This window comes from Crotalus tigris, unplaced genomic scaffold, assembly GCF_016545835.1.
Source record: "Crotalus tigris isolate CLP2741 ecotype Arizona unplaced genomic scaffold, ASM1654583v1 scf7180000019553.37968852642:3898890, whole genome shotgun sequence".
NCBI lineage: Eukaryota > Metazoa > Chordata > Lepidosauria > Squamata > Viperidae > Crotalus > Crotalus tigris.
This window is the reverse complement of record NW_024097591.1, coordinates 2,998,806-3,014,691: the sequence shown is the minus strand read 5'-3', so window position 1 is coordinate 3,014,691 and position 15,886 is coordinate 2,998,806. Positions and strand designations below refer to the sequence as shown.

At 44.5% G+C, this 15,886-nt stretch overlaps 1 protein-coding gene across 1 annotated transcript; it reads right to left on the bottom strand.

Annotated features, from left to right (window-relative positions):
• Positions 1-7,352: 7,352 nt before the first annotated feature.
• Positions 7,353-14,036, bottom strand: LOC120317056 (chorion class B protein L11-like). Its single transcript, XM_039363314.1, has 3 exons — positions 13,905-14,036; positions 9,733-10,534; positions 7,353-8,620 (listed from the first exon to the last, which is right to left on the bottom strand). Exon 3 carries the CDS (start codon positions 8,596-8,598, stop codon positions 8,149-8,151), a length of 450 nt encoding a protein of 149 aa, XP_039219248.1. The 5' UTR covers positions 8,599-8,620; positions 9,733-10,534; positions 13,905-14,036; the 3' UTR covers positions 7,353-8,148.
• Positions 14,037-15,886: the final 1,850 nt, after the last annotated feature.

Below are 15,886 nucleotides of genomic sequence, written 5' to 3'. Positions count from 1 at the left end.
GATATCTTGTGGGAACCAAAGAGTTGAACATCATCCATTATGGCCCACCCAGAAGGAGAGTCCTATGCCCAAGTTCCCACCTTACAAAATTTGAACAAAGATTAAATTTGGGTCTGTTCCTTCAACCTGTGTTCTAAATGAAGTTCAAGTGGTCTGTGGAAATGACCTTAGGAAACAGGGAAAAGATGCTGCTTAGGGAATAATCAGACATGAGTGTCCTGAGATATTATTTATTCCCTGTCAAGTCGGCTCCTCGCTCTCCTTTGCTCATTGCCATCTTTTGAAGAAGGAGAAGGTTAACAGTTGAACGAATTGCTGTGAGAAAGGCCCCTTTGATCGTGATTACTCCAGGCCAAAGAAATGCACACATCCCCTCAGGCTACGAACACATTCCTGAAACAAGAAGTCCACAAAACCCTGTTTGTTTTATTCATCTATTTGCAGATAGGAAAATTGCTTTTCCCCCGAAGTAAGAACTTGGGGTTCTCCAACTTAAGGCTGATGCCACCCTGTTCTCAGATGTCTACAAACAGGATTAACCTGGGAAAAGTTGGATCTAACAGGGTTAGGGCCATTTCTTGCTTGGAATCATAATTTAGGGTTAGGGCCAGCCGTGAGGACCAAGTTCTCACTTCCTTCTAAGCCTTAAACCATAACTGATAAACAACAGCAGCCAATTCTCTCACACTGTACAAATCCAGACCAAACCTACACCATGGAGCTTCAGTCAATGCACAAACTAGCATTGGATCCACTTGAAGTCTCTGGATCTGCCTGCGTGGATGAGACCACCATGATGTTTTCTGAGCCATCATTGGCAGCATCTCTCTGAGATTTCTGCTTACTGATCAAACCCAGTTGTTCTGGAGATGGACCTAAGCCTGGCGATGCATTAACCATCAACCTTCTGCTTGTCTTCTCCTAAAGCAATCAGTGGCAGTCAGACTCTCAAATCCAAGACCCTTTCAAGCTCTCCCTTTATGCATGGGTCGTAGTTTGGGGTGCATTCTGGGTACTCCTGAGCCCCATGCTTTGCAATAGTAGATAAAACTCAACCCATGTTGATGCCCCACAGTATTTCCCATCCTTAGAAGAGGCTGGAAGGGGTGCCTTTGAATGAGTCCATGTTCTGTCTTATGGAAACGCAGCCTAAAGTCATGTTGAAACAAAAGGTGGGGCCAATTCTTCGTGGCAAGTTAAAAAAAACAAAGCCTTGGGGCATGACACGTCTCAAATTAAAATGTGCAAAACACCTGCTATACAGTGAGTTCAAAAGGAATTATATTTCCCCTAGTGCAGGGGTAGGCAACCTCGGCTCTTTTATGACTCATGGACTTCAACTCCCAGAATTCCTGAGCCAGCTATGCTAGCTCAGGAATTCTGGGAGTTGAAGTCCATGAGTCATAAAAGAGCCGAGGTTGCCTACCCCTGCGCCTAGTGGATACCAGCTGGATTTTTAAACATGTTATTATCAAAATGACTGTTCTTTTTTTTAAAAAAAGGATTTTGATACAGATGATTAGACAGTCAGTTAGCCCATAGATGCTTATGTTGTTAATATTATGTTATGTGTTATAGTATAGTATAGTATAGTATAGTATAGTATAGTATAGTATAGTATAGTATAGTATAATAGAACAGATACAGAATAGAATAGAACACAACAGAATAGAATAACAGAGTTGGAAGGGACCTTGGAGGTCTTCTAGTCCAACCCCCTGCTCAGGCAGGAAACCCTACACCATTTCGGACAAATGGCTGTCCAATCTCTTCTTAAAAACTTCCAGTGTTGGAGCATTCACAACTTCTGGAGGCAAGGAGTTCCTCTGATTAATTGTTCTCATTATCAGGAAATTCCTCCTTAGTTCCAGGTTGCTTCTCTCCTTGATTAGTTTCCATCCGTTGCTTCTTGTCCTGTCCCCGGGTGCTTTGGAGAATAGCTGGACTTTATCTTATATTTTACGTTACATGCTATGTTTTATGTTGTGTTATATTTTATGCTATGGTGTGCTATTTATTAAATTTACATGCCACCCATCCTCCTACTGAGATGTGAGAAGACCTTAGTGAGGTGTGGCAAAAACCCATTTAGTGTGTAAGATGCAGTGTGAGCCCAGTTGTTTGGTTAGAAATCGCTTTGGCTTCCTTCTGCACATTTTTGGAATCAAAACCACTCACAAGGTGTTCTTCCCCACAGGGTGTTGACTAGAACTCCCAGCCATTATGAAAGGACCTTCTACAACAGGGGTAGGCAACCTTGGCTTTTTTATGACTCGTGGACCTCAACTCCCAGAATTCCTGAGTCAGCTATGCTGACCCAGGAATTCTGGGAGTTGAAGTCCACGAGTCATAAAAAAGCCAAGGTTGCCTACCCCTGTTCTAGAACAATAGCTCAGTATTTATTAGACTTGGGGTTTACATCGTTCCCCATTTCTGCTTCTAATTCGGAACCACAGATGCAGCAGTTTTAGATACTGGACACGTTGGCTGTCTGACCACAAGGAAGAGGAGATCAAAAATCCAAAGAAAACTCAAGAAAAATGGAATAATGCAGCTGCAGGTTTATTGAAAAGGGCAATGAAACAATACCGTGGATTAAAAAGCCATGAATTTCAGAGAGAGAAGGAGCCGCGTCCTGAGCAGTTCAAAGGGCAGGAAGAACACAGGGAGAGAAAAGCAGAAAGCCCAGACCTTCTACAGAAGGCCTTCCAGTCCAAATCTTCTCAATCCAAGACCAGCAGAAGCAGTCTCATCGTCCCTGTAACCGTGAAGATCCTTTTCTTGCGCTCTACCTCTCCATCAGTAACCACAAGGGATCCAAATAGGGTTTCCACGACCACCCAGGCGATTCCTTCCTCCGAGCAACCCTCTGCTGGGCCCCAAGGGTCTTCTCAGGATCCCAGATCCAGGAGCAGCACACGGTGTGTTTCCTCCAATGGTAACAGGGTCACAGCTGGCGGAGAGGATGGGACCAGGGATGGTCACAACGAAAGGAGGAGGCTCGATCACGATCTCTGCAGGTGGGATCTGGTTGATGGGTTGTGGGTTGATTCCATCCAGGGTTCCCAGTTCTCCAGAACTCACGCCTCCTCTGAGGTGACCATCTGCAAGGCCACCCATGCTTCCACCTTGAAGGCCACCTCCAAGACCTCTACCACCAAGGCCAAGGCCAGCCAAGCCACCAGCAGAGGGACCTCCAAAGGAACTTCCAGAAGCACCAGCAGACCCAATTCCAAACTGTGGGACGGAGGCACAAGAAGGGACGATGCAGGATGGAGGACAGAAAGCCATTGCTGCAATCTGCAAAGAAGGTCAAGAAGAAGCCAAGTCAAACCAAAGGAGAAGGAGGAGAAGACAATGAATGCACATATCTCCATCGTTTATCCTATTTCTCTCCCACCGGTTTCCAACACAAACCTGGAGAAGAAAAACGGACTTACTTGCTCTTTGAGGAGATGTTGTGAAGACAGGAGAGTCAAGTGAAGCTGTTGGATTTTGGAAAGAGGAGATGGGCTTTTTATACTCCTGTCTGGGCGTCTTGACTGGTTTTAATTGGTCAGACTCTGCCTCTTTTCTGGCTTAAAAGTTGTGTGACCCACAACTTTCTTTTCATGTGGGCTACCTAGCATTGCTCAGCAGAAAATGCAAGAGAATTAAGCTGCCATCATGAAAAAAACATATCAATCCATTTGCTTTATTTATTTTTCCCTTTTTGTTGATTGGCATAGTAGTCAGGCACAGCTGCTCTCAATTTGAGGGGAAGGAAGGAACGAATGAATTAATGAAGGAAGGAAGGAGAAAAAAGAAGTAAGCAAGCAAGGAAGGAAGGAGAAAAAAGAAGTAAAGAAGAAAGAAAGGAAAAAGGGAAGAAAAAAGAGAAGGAAGGAAGGAAGGAAGGAAGGAAGGAAGGAAGGAAGGAAGGAAGGAAGGAAGGAAGGAAGGAAGGAAGGAAGGAAGGATGGATAACCAAAGCTGCAATTCTTGAGGAAATCTTAGAAAGAATCCAACTACTTCAAAAACAATTCCTCAATTCAAGACACATCATCTGACACAATTAGCAAACATCTAGGTATTAACATAAGAACATGATTGCCATAGGAGGTCACTTCAAAGAAGTGCCCCATTAAGGATTTAACATGCTGAAAAATTGCTTCATAAGGAAGCCTGTGTATAATTCAAGTGTCATAATTATCCCCAATTCTGTGTCTTCATTTTACTGCTCTCTCTAAGGAACCAAATGGCTTCACTTAATGACCGAGTTGCCTGTCCCAGTGTCGGTGCTAAAGGAGGACAGCGTGTAGGCGCAAAATTTAGACTTACATCGGACCGACCTGCAATGCATCACCGGCCACCTTTGAAATAATGTTTGGAGTTCAATCAGATAAAAGGGAGGGATGTGTAATGGGTCTGATCAATCCAAGGGAGTTGCCCTGTTAATCTTGTGGAACCTCAGATCCCATTGACAGCCACGCTGCCTACGAGCAAGAATTTCTGAGCTGTCATATGGGATTAGGAAGGGTTTAGATGATTCCTTGACACCCCGAGGTATTTGCAAGCCGAGAGGAAGCGGTTGGTGGATTTTTAGCAATATTGCCTCCTCTGATGCCACCTTAATTTCTGCTGAGTTCTTAACGAAACTATTCTGACTCAGGAAAAAGGGTAAAACATGAGTGTTGCAAACTCAGATCATCAGACGAAGGAGGTGGTGTCCTAGACATTGGAGGATCCCAGCACACTGGTATAAAAACCCTTGGCTTCTTCAGCCATCTCAACAGCTTCACTTGAGTCTCCTGTCTCCACAAGAAGATCCCAGAAGAAGAGGTAAGGCAGATTCTTGGAGAAATGTCCATGGTTAGCTGATGCAAGGGTTGATGTTCTAGGGAAGACTTCTGATTCTTCTCAACATCAACACTTTGGGTGAAAGAGGCTCTCTGCTCGTGCCGTCATGACCAGCTTGGTCTTCCAAAATTGGTAGATGAAGTTTTTCACACTTGGTTATCTCCTAAAATCTGTGGACAAAGTGAGCTTGTCTTAGGCGGAACAGCTGGAAAAATTAGGAGAACTTATCTCGGGAAACTGGTGGGAGAGAAATAAGATAAAGGATGGAGATATGTGCATTCATTGTCTTCTCCTCCTTCTCCTCTTTTTCCTTTGTTTTGACTTGGCTTCTTCTTGACCTTCTTTGCAGATTGCAGCAATGGCTTTCTGTCCTCCATCCTGCGTCATCCCATCTTGTGCCTCCGTCCCACAGTTTGGAATTGGGTCTGCTGGTGCTTCTGGAGGTTCCTTTGGAGGTGCCTCTACTGGTGACTTGGCTGGCCTTGGCCTTGGTGGTAGAGGTCTTGGAGATGGCCTTCAAGGAGGAAGCATGGGTGGCCTTGCAGGTGGTCATCTCGGAGGAGGCGTGAGTTCTGGAGAACTGGGAACCCTGGCTGGAATCAACCCATAACCCATCAACCAGATCCCACCTGCAGAGATCGTGATCGAGCCTCCTTTCGTTGTGACCATCCCTGGTCCCATCCTCTCCACCAGCTGTGACCCTGTTACCATTGGAGGAAACACACCGTGTGCTGCTCCTGGATCTGGAATCCTGAGAAGACCCTTGGCCCCCAGCAGAGGGTTGTTCGGAGGAAGGAATCCCCCGGGTGATCGTGGAAACCCTATTTGGATCCCTTGTGGTTACTGATGGAGAGGTAGAGCGCAAGAAAAGGATCTTCACGGTTACAGGGACGATGAGACTGCTTCTGCTGGTCTTGGATTGAGAAGATTTGGACTGGAAGGCCTTCTGTAGAAGGTCTGGGCTTTCTGCTTTTCTCTCCCTGTGTTCTTCCTGCCCTTTGAACTGCTCAGGACGCGGCTCCTTCTCTCTCTGAAATTCATGGCTTTTTAATCCACGGTATTGTTTCATTGCCCTTTTCAATAAATCTGCAGCCGCATTATTCCATGTTTCTTGAGTTTGCTTTGGATTTTTGATCTCCACTCATTCTCAGGAGAAAATGTAGCATACAGCAGTCCAAGTGAGGAGTTCATGCAGTAGCTCAGAATCTGATATTCATTCATTCATCCATTCACTGATGGCTCAGAGCAACGTATTCATTCGTTCGTTCGTTCGTTCGTTCATGGTTCAGAGCAAAGTCAAGTAGGGGATGGCAAGGGAAATTTTCAAAAACCTTACCTGGGGGAAATATAATCCCTGATTTTTTTTTCCTCCCCCATCACTTCGTAAGGTCCATCTGGGACAAACTTTGATACATGAACAAACTTCTTCAACAGCAATAATAAAGTTGGAAGGGACCTTGGAGGTCATCTAGTCCAACCACTTGCGCAGGCAGGAAACCCTATACCATTTCAGACAAATGGCTGTCCAGTCTCTTCTTAAAAACATCTAGTGTTGGAGCATTCACTGCTTCTGGAGGCAAGGAGTTCCACTGGTTAATTGTTCTAACTGTCAGGAAGTTTCTCCTTAATTCCAGGTTGCTTCTCTCTTTGGTTAGTTTCCATCCGTTGCTTCTTGTCCTGCTTTTGGGTGCTTTGGAGAATAGCTTGATTCCCTCTTCTTTATGGCAGCCCCTGAGATATTGGAACACTGCTATCATGTCCCCCCCCTTGCCCTTCTCTTCATTAAAATAGACATACCCAATTCCAGCAGCTGTTCCTTATATGCTTTAGCCTCCAGTCTCCTAATCATCTTTGTTGCTCTTATCTGTACTCTTTCTAAAGTCTCAACATCTTTTTTACATCGTGGTGACCAAAACTGGATGCACTATTCCAAGTGTGGCCTTATCAAGGCCTTGTAAAGTGGTATTAATACTTCACGTGATCTTCATGTGATATAATATGTTGAAACTCAAACTAACCTAATTAGGCAGACTATGTAAACAAACCTCTACAGAATAATTTCTGAGAATCTTCATTCTTCAGAAGACGTGATAAAAAGAGCATGGACTTCAAGAACTCTTTTTGTACTGCACCTTCCTGCCACATCTGAAATCCAAAACTGCTTTTAATAGCTAAGATGCTTCTAAAGTAGGGATGTTGCATCGTCCTTTTAAAGACTGGAGTCAGTCCAGGGACTTTTGTAGAAGATGAATTTCTGTGGTTGCATAATTCAAATGTTAGTTAGTTAGTTAGTTAGATTGTAGTTCATTCTTGGTTAACACAGATTTGGGGGGAATTACTATAGACAAGCACATTGTTGCTTGAGAGCTGTTTAATATCCAGTGAGGGAAGTGACATAAAGTCAATTGTAACCAACCAGTAAATAAATCAAATTGAAAACCACCCAGAGGTATAAAACCAGAGACTCGGAGATGAGAATGCAGAATGAGTTTTATTGAAGAAGTAGGAACAAAAGCAGGAATGGACAATTATCAAAGCAACAACAATGTACAAAGCAAATAAAAGACAAAAAGAAACCACATAATACAGATCTCCTTTTCTCTTGGCCCTAAAAGGTTTAGACAAGAAGTAATGCCAGCTCAGTGGAAGAAGAAGAGCTTCAAAAAAAGTTCTAGACGCTCAACTTTGTTAAGATTCTAAGCCCATACACCCACAGATGGATGTTCATCTTCTCAGTCCATGTCAGATCCTTCCTAGACTTAGACTAATCTTTTTTTCAGAGTGACACAATGACAAGCAGGCATCCCCACAATATACCTCCTTCTTGTCCTCCTCAAGCCATAAGCCCATAAAGGCCACTGCCAGAAAGAATCAGAGATCACACTTGTTGTGTTGCCTCCAACACAAATGGGCTCACGCTGATGAAGAGGAAAGAACCAAGGATGGTCACCATGGAAGCAGGTGACTGGATGACGATCTTGATTGATGGGATCTGGTTGATAGTAGAAGAGGTGACACCAGCCAAGGCACCAGATCCATAGCCATACCCTAAAGCAAGACCTCTGTAGGCAAGAAGTTTGCAGAGCTTCTTTTCTTCATACCTTCACTTAAAACCTGTGAGCGATCAATTTATCTGGGGGATGATTTCACAAGAAGATGTAGTGCTCTTTGCCGTAAATGGTTGTGGGAATGCTGGGGAAAAAATGAAAGCAATGGGATCAACCTAGAGCAGGCAGAGAATTGGGAAAATGACAGACAGGCCAGAACAAGGCCCGACATTTGTTTGGGTCATGGAGAGTCCGGGTTTACTTAACAGGGGAGGTTGCAGGGAAGGGCGCAGATGCTGCCTCTCCAGCCGAGACGTCCCAGGCGGCCTCCAAAATAGCCGGCACCAATTTGTCCAAGACCTCCAGGGGCACATGGGGTGTTGCCTCCAACGGCGACGGGCTCACAGCTGGCAGACAGGATGGAACCGGGAATGGTGATCACAAATCCAGGGGGCTGGATGGTCACCTCAGATGGTGGGATCTGGTTGATGGGTTGTGGGATCACTCCGGCCAGGGTGCCCAGGCTTCCTGAGGTTTCGGCCAAGGCACCAGCTCTGTAGCCATAGCCCAAACCACGGCCATAACCCAAACCGTAACCAAGACCTCCATAGCCGAGACCACAGCCAAGACCCCTGGAACCGGCTGATCCGAAGCCAACAACTGGGGCGGATGCGCAAGATGGCACAGCACAAGCGGGTCCACAGTAGGCCATGGTGTTGAGTTGTGAGGTGAGTCTAATGTAGGAAATAGAGAGACATTGTGAGAATTGTGTTCAGTTAACTTCTATCACCGTATCCCTTGCTTCTTCCATCAACCAAAAGAATAACTTTAGTATGACTGGGTTTGCTAGAATTGGGATGAGATTCTAACTAACCTTCTGAAGTTAGGCTTCTTCAACCTAAGATGGCCAAGAAACTCACCAACATGGGCCATGGACTGTGGAAGGCAGAGCTGGAAGTTCAATTCTTCCTTTTCTTAGAGGGGAGAAGAAAAATTTGAAGAAAAAGTCTGGCTTTAAAGACAGATGGTAGGTGGCAGTGGTGACTTTCTTTGAACACCTCCATAATTTTTGAAGCCCACTTTGGACTCAACATGATGGCCCTTGACTAAATCCTCTGACTTCAGTAAGAAGTAAAAAAAAAGTTCTAGAAGAAACCAGAGGCACTCTGCTTCTTTGCCTCTGCCAAGAAAAAGGCATGGTTGAAGCCTTCAAGGTTCAATATGCCCCATTGTTTTCACCTTGGACCTGAGGTAGGGGAGAAACCCACATTTCTATATCTCCTGACTCCATCAAACATAAAAATACCTTGTCAATATTAGCCTGTACCATATGGTTTTAAGGCCGAAGAGAGTGCTTCTTTCTTTGGCCAGCTGATGGCCAAACCTCAAGGAGATCAGGAGAAAGCTCCTCCCATATTTTTGTCATCTTCTCCAAAACTAAGATTAGATCTCAATTACTCAACTGGTTTCATGTCCTCTGAGTAAGAAGTCAAGGTTGTGTCCCAATCTGTCATTCTAGTTAAGAGTTAGGTTAATCGGTGACCCTCAAACATTTGTCATTACAACCTAGATTTGCAAGCATGACTATCCAAGCTATCTCAAAAAGACCTGATTGCTTTCCAGTATCCTATCCATAAAGTCCATTCTCTTTGGATGGTAAGCTAAAAATAGAGAAGGAGAGTGGAAAAACTCAAAATGAAGCCCTTCTAGTCCTTCAAATAGAAAGGGTGAAGCCGGTCCTGAAAGCAGAAGCATTCAGAAGCATTCTAGCTTACGATAAGTTCAATATCTTAAGAATCTTACTGGCTTGAAGATCTAACCAGGAACGAATTTATCTGAGTCTTACCTTCTTCGAAGAGAAGTAGTGAAGACAGGAGAGTCAAGCAGAAGCTGGTGGCGCAGCAGAAAGCAGAGGGAACTTTTATACGATTCTGTTGGCGTCTCCAGGAAGTTGGGACTCAAGACATTTCAACTGGCATCCAACCATTTGCTTGGCTGGCATTCAAAATGAAAAAAAAAAGGTTCTTCATTCAGCAAAAATTGTCGCATTGGCACTTTGAGGTACAATCATCAAGTCACCACAAATAAGCTACTGAATTATCTGTGTCCTTTCAGGTTTGCCAACTTCACGTCAAATGCTTCTGTTTATCTGAACTTATCTGATCTTGTAGAGGTGCCAAGGTAAGATCAAAGCTGAGTTGTTGATGTCCTCAGGAGCAGCTCCATGAAAATGGGAGCATTTCCTTGAATCAGCACAGAAACCCAAAGCTACCTTTGACTTCAAGGTGGAGAGCTTATGACTCTGCAAATATCCCTGAATCAACCCAAAACATGGGAAGGTGGAAACATAATGTTCTCAAGGCCTTGTTGAAAATACCAGTAACCCAACTTTACATTTGAACCTAAGGCCACCTGCTCCAAGTTAAATCCACTCAGCAGTGATATCTAGAGGGGGAAGCATCCTGGAGGTTCCATCACCAATGGAATGTCACCTCCAGAACCTCAGTGTTCAATCTTCTCATGATGGTCTTGTCGCCTCCAGAAGCTCAGAGTTGAAGTTTCTCCATGATAGTCCCCCTTCCGAATATTTGGTTTATTCCAAATGTTTTGACGTAGGCTAGTAAGTTTTCAAAGAACCATGAAAATGTCTATGGAAACAAAGAAAAGAAAAGAAAAAAAGAAAAGATCAAAGGGACAACCACAACTTATGTGGGTGACAAAATGCTAAGTCTTTAGCTATTTATCTCTACTTATTAAAGTAATTTGGGGTAAGGAGATGAGGCTGTGCCCACATATTAATCAACGCCACAGGCAAAAAGGGGCGTCTCTAAACGAGGGTGGAGACAGAAAAACAGTATAAAAGAGCTTCTCAGGCCGAGAGCTTCCATCAGCTTCATCTGCTCCTCCTGACTGCTTCTCTAAGAGTCTCTCTGGTGAGTCCCCTGCATTTCAGACGTCTTTCATAGCTGTTTTTGCTCTTTGTTTCATGAAATGGGGTGGCATGGAAGATTTACAATATATTCCATTCAGAATCTGATTGAGGAAGGCAGGGAGGGAGGGAGGGAGGGAGGGAGGGAGGGAGGGAGGAAGGAAGGAAGGAAGGAAGGAAGGAAGGAAGGAAGGAAGGAAGGAAGGAAGGAAGGAAGGAAGGAAGGAAGGAAGGAAGGAAGATTTCAAACAATTCAGTCACCTCTTAAGAAGAGCCTAGAGAAATGTTTCATCCTAATCTTGAAGCAGCATTCAGAAAACATGTTTGTCTCAGAATGAGTTACAGCTACCTATATTTCATTCAAACAGTAGAAAAAACTTCCATATTTGTAGAACTATGAAATACCCATGTAATTGTAATTGTTGTAGCTTCTCCATCTCTGGAGACTTTTGAGAAAAGACTAAACAAAGACTTCTTGATCCTATGGTCGCAATGTCCCAGTTTGGACTTTTCCAGGTGATTTCCACAAAGCAAAGTCAAAAGGGAAACCTGGATTCTTTTAACGGCCAGGGCAAAACAGGTTGTAAAATCAAGTGTTTCTTACATAACGACTGCATCACTTGGCAATGGGATCAAAATTTGACAATGAGCATGGATTTAGGACAGTCCTAAGTGTGATCAGTGGAATGACTTGCCTCCAGAGGTTGTGGAAGGTTTTAAGAAGAGATTGACAACCACTTCTCTGAAATAGTCCAGGGTTTCCTGCCTAAGGAAGGGGTTGGACTAGAAGACCTCCAAGGTCCCTTCCAACTCTGTTATTCTGCATGTTGAGGACCACCTGTCCATGATAACAGGAAGAGTCTTCCGTTTCTTTTTTGATGCAATTCATGCTGTGTGTGTGAATCATAAAACCCATGGTTGTTCTTCTTCCAACAGCTCTTCCATCCATCCAGCCATGCCTTACTGTGGACCTTCTTGTGCTGTGCCATCTTGCGCATCCGCCCCAGTTGTTGGCTTCGGATCAGCCGGTTCCAGGGGTCTTGGCTATGGTCTCGGCTATGCAGGTCTTGGTTATGGTTATGGTTTGGGTTATGGCCATGGTTTGGGCTATGGCTACGGAGCTGGTGCCTTGGCTGAAACCTCACGAAACCTGGGCACCCTGGCTGGAGTGATTCCAAAACCCATCAACCAGGTCCCACCATCTGAGGTAGTCATCCAGCCCCCTGCAGTTGTGGTCACCCTCCCTGGTCCCATCCTGTCCGCCAGCTGTGAGCCCGTTGCCGTTGGAGGCAACACACCCTGTGCCCCTGGAGGTCTTGGACAAATTGGTGCCGGCTACTTCGGAGGCCGCCTGGGAAGTTTCGGTCGCCGTGGAAGCATCTGCTCTCTCCCCTGCAACCTCCCGTGTTAAGTTAACCCGGACTCTCCATGACCAAAAATGGATTTGAGAAGATTAGTTAAGGCATGTCTGGGTCCTACATTGGCCTGCATCTAGCTTTCACAAGTCTCTTTCCTGTGTCTCTTAGCCACCTTCAGCAGATAGTATTATGCCTTCCAGTGAAGTTAGCCCCCTGCTAAATTGATCCAGGAAGGGTTTTGAAAAGTTATGAAGGAAAGAAGCTCTGCAAACTTTCTAGGCCCTTTTTTCTCGCCAGCCCTGTAAAATTATTTCTCAAACAAGAAATGTTGATAGCTTTGGACCCTTTGGCACATCTGATGGGCACTCTCGATGTTCTTTCTTTGCACTTTAATAAAAGTGATTCTGCATTGCAAACTAATGGCTCTCCTTGGTTGTAATTTGAAGATGGGCAAAGATTTCTCTTGGTGGCCATGGAGGTTTTCTCCATGTAGCCTTGGTGGGAAGGGGTGGGAAGAGAAGGGCGGCTAAGGTTCCCCTGCTGATAAATAAGGTGAGTGAGGTAGATCATGGGTTGGGTTTGTCCTTTGCATTCATCCACACAAATATCGTGGTCAAATCTGGTAGAAGGTCTATCACAGACATCTCTCTTCTGCCCCTTTCTGCCTTGCTGACACCCCATCTGGAGAATGTTGTACAATTCTAGGCTCCACATTTTGAGAAGGATATTCAGTTTGGAGAAGGCTCTGGGTAAAGTGACAAAGAAGACATGGGGTCTTTGTTGGTATAGGGTCTCCTGCTTGAGCAGGGGGTTGATCTAGAAGACCTCCAAGGTCCCTTCCAGCTCTATTCTGATTGATTGATTGATTGATTGACTTGAGGTCTTGTGAGGACAAAGGAACATGAGATTTTCAGTCTGAAGTCAGCAAACATATGGGACTCACCATAGGTCCACCATAGGACCAGGTTCAGGCCCATAAAGGGGAGGTACAATCAAGATATTCATGGGCTATCTCCCATGGACCCCAGAGGAACAAGTAGAAGTTGCCAGATCTAGATGGCCACTCAAGTTTAACTGATCAAATATAGTTATCCAAAGCATGAAGGTCAATGAGTTTGATTCCCTAAAGAGGGTTTGAAGTCCCATAGAACAACATCTCTCTTCTCACCTCTGAGAGCTTAAGAGAAGTTGGCCTATAGATCCCATTCTGGCCTGACTTGATTATACAGAACAGACAAATCAAAGTCCCCAAGATAGAAAGAGCTTTTGGAATTCATTGTTACTGAGGACAATAATGACGACCACAGAATAAAAAGGTTTCACCAGGAATGAGGTCCTATTGCTCGCTGTTCTCCAGGATTACCAATCAAAGCTGGAAACATAGAGTTTAGGATGACACTTAAACTCTCAGTTCTGGGTTTCCTGGAGACATGCTCTGGCATTTGCAAGGGGCCCATGTTTCCGAGATCCCTCTTCTCAAACAGGGGTGATCAGTAGATAGAGCCTCTTTGTAGAAAGGCTGTTTAATCCTTGTTCTTTACCCTATGTTATACCCCTACCTATTTTATTCCCTCCCCATTCCTGGGTAAATCCATACCATAAAATAATCCGAACACATATATTATTACACACACACACACAGACACACATACATACATATATATATATATATATAGGCTGTGTTAAGGATCTGCATCCTGAGTTGGCTGCAGCCCTCACTGAATGATGTACCTGCTACATTTTTGTGGTGTGCGAAGTTGGGTTAGAACAGCTGGATAAACAGGGTCTGGAAGAAGAAGGGAACATTCTGGAGTTCATGGAATCTTCTGGAATTCCCCAATCGGTTCCAATGAGCGACTGACTGACTCACTGAATATATAATGTAATGTAATTAGTGTAGTGTAGTGTAGTGTAGTGTAGTGTAGTATAATATCATATAATAATAAAATATAATTAATAAAATAAAATAAATATGAAGAATTCTATATGCAATGTATGAAAAGATCCCTTGAACCTCTTTGGCCCCAAACTGAAATCTTTTGACACATCCAATTTCTTCCCTTCGCTGAAAAATTTCCTCCTGGGAAAGGCTCACCTAAATGACCCACCTTGAGCAGAGCATAGGCCCCAGGTCGGCAACCTGCGGCTCCGGAGCCGCCTGTGGCCCTCTGAGCCTTCCTTCCCCTGAGGCTCCCGGCCGCCATTTGCAGAGAGAGACAGAGAGAGGCACTGGCCTTCCTTTCTCTCTCTCCCTCTGTGTTTGTGTGTTTGTGTGTGTGTGTTTGTGTAAAAACAAAGAGAGAGCGGACTCACGGTGTTCCCTCAGGAGCCGAAAAGCTGACTGGGTGGGGCTTCTGCAGGAAACAGGAAACAGGAAGCAGGAAGGGCAGGCGAGAGCTCGCTAGCCCAGCTCGGCTGGCTCAAGAATTCTGGGAGTTGAAGTCCGAGAGTCATAAAAGAGCCCAGGTTGCCTAGCCCTGAGTTTGTTGTAGAACAGATTGAAGCCAGCTGGCCAGGTGAGCAGAAGATCAGAGAGAGAGGGAGAGAAAGAAAGAGAAAGGGAGAGAGAGAGGAAAGAGAAAGAAAGAGAAAGGGAGAGAAAGAGAGGGGGGAGAGAGAGGAAAGAGGGAGAGAAAGAGAAAAAGAGAGAAAAAAGAGGGAGAGGAAAGAGAGAGAGAGAAAGAGAGGAAGAAAGAGGGGGGAGAGAGAGGAAGGGAGAGAAAGAGAAAAAGAAAAAAGAGAGGGAGAGGAAAGAGAGAGAGAAAGAGAGGGGGAGAGAGAGGAAAGAGGGAGAGAAAGAGAAAAAGAGAGAAAAAAGAGAGGGAGAGGAAAGAGAGAGAGAAAGAGAGGGAGAGAGAGAGGAAAGAGGGAGAGAAAGAGAAAAAGAGAGAAAAAAGAGAGGGAGAGGAAAGAGAGAGAGAAAGAGAGTGGGGGAAGAGGACTGGCAGACCAAGGGCAGAAAGAGAGAGAGGGAGACAGACACACAGAGAGACCCTTTTGACATCTAAAATGAAGATAACACTGCATATACCCTTTTTTACCTTTATGATATATATCTATATCTGTCTGTCTGTCTTGAAGCCAGCTGGCCAGGTGAGCAGAAGATCGGAAAGAGGGGGAGAGAGGGGGGGGAGAGAAAGAAAGAGAAAGAGAGAGAGGAAAGAGAGAGACCCTTTTGACACCTAAAATGAAGATAACACTGCATATACCCTTTTTTACTATATATATATATATATACACACACACAAACACACACACACAAACACACACATACCCATACACACACACACACACACACACACACACACACACATCTAAATTTCTTTTTCTGACAAAGAGTTAAAGAATTAAATTGGGAGACTAGATTTGGGAATTGGGAGACTGGTTGGGAGACTGGATTTGTAATGTTTCGCAGTTGCGACTTGAGCTTCCTTAATGCCCCTCGTTGGGGGGCTGCAAGGCAAAAGAGATTGTAAAAAGTAAAACTGCAGTATAGCAGTTAAAAATGTCAAGGGGTATTATATATATATAATATACAGACACACCTATAATAAAGGTAAAAAAGGATTTATGCAGTGTTATCTTCATTTTAGATATCAAAAGAGTTTTGCGGCTCCCAGTGTTTTGTTTTCAGTAGGAAACAGGTCCAAGTGACTTTTTGAGTGTTTTGGGTTGCCTGCCCCTGTGCTATGGGGAACTGTGGTGGCAGAAGA

What these genes read in the sequence shown, in the direction of transcription:
- LOC120317056 (XM_039363314.1), bottom strand. Translation starts at nt 8,598, where the DNA reads ATGGCCTACTGTGGACCCGCTTGTGCTGTGCCATCTTGCGCATCCGCC.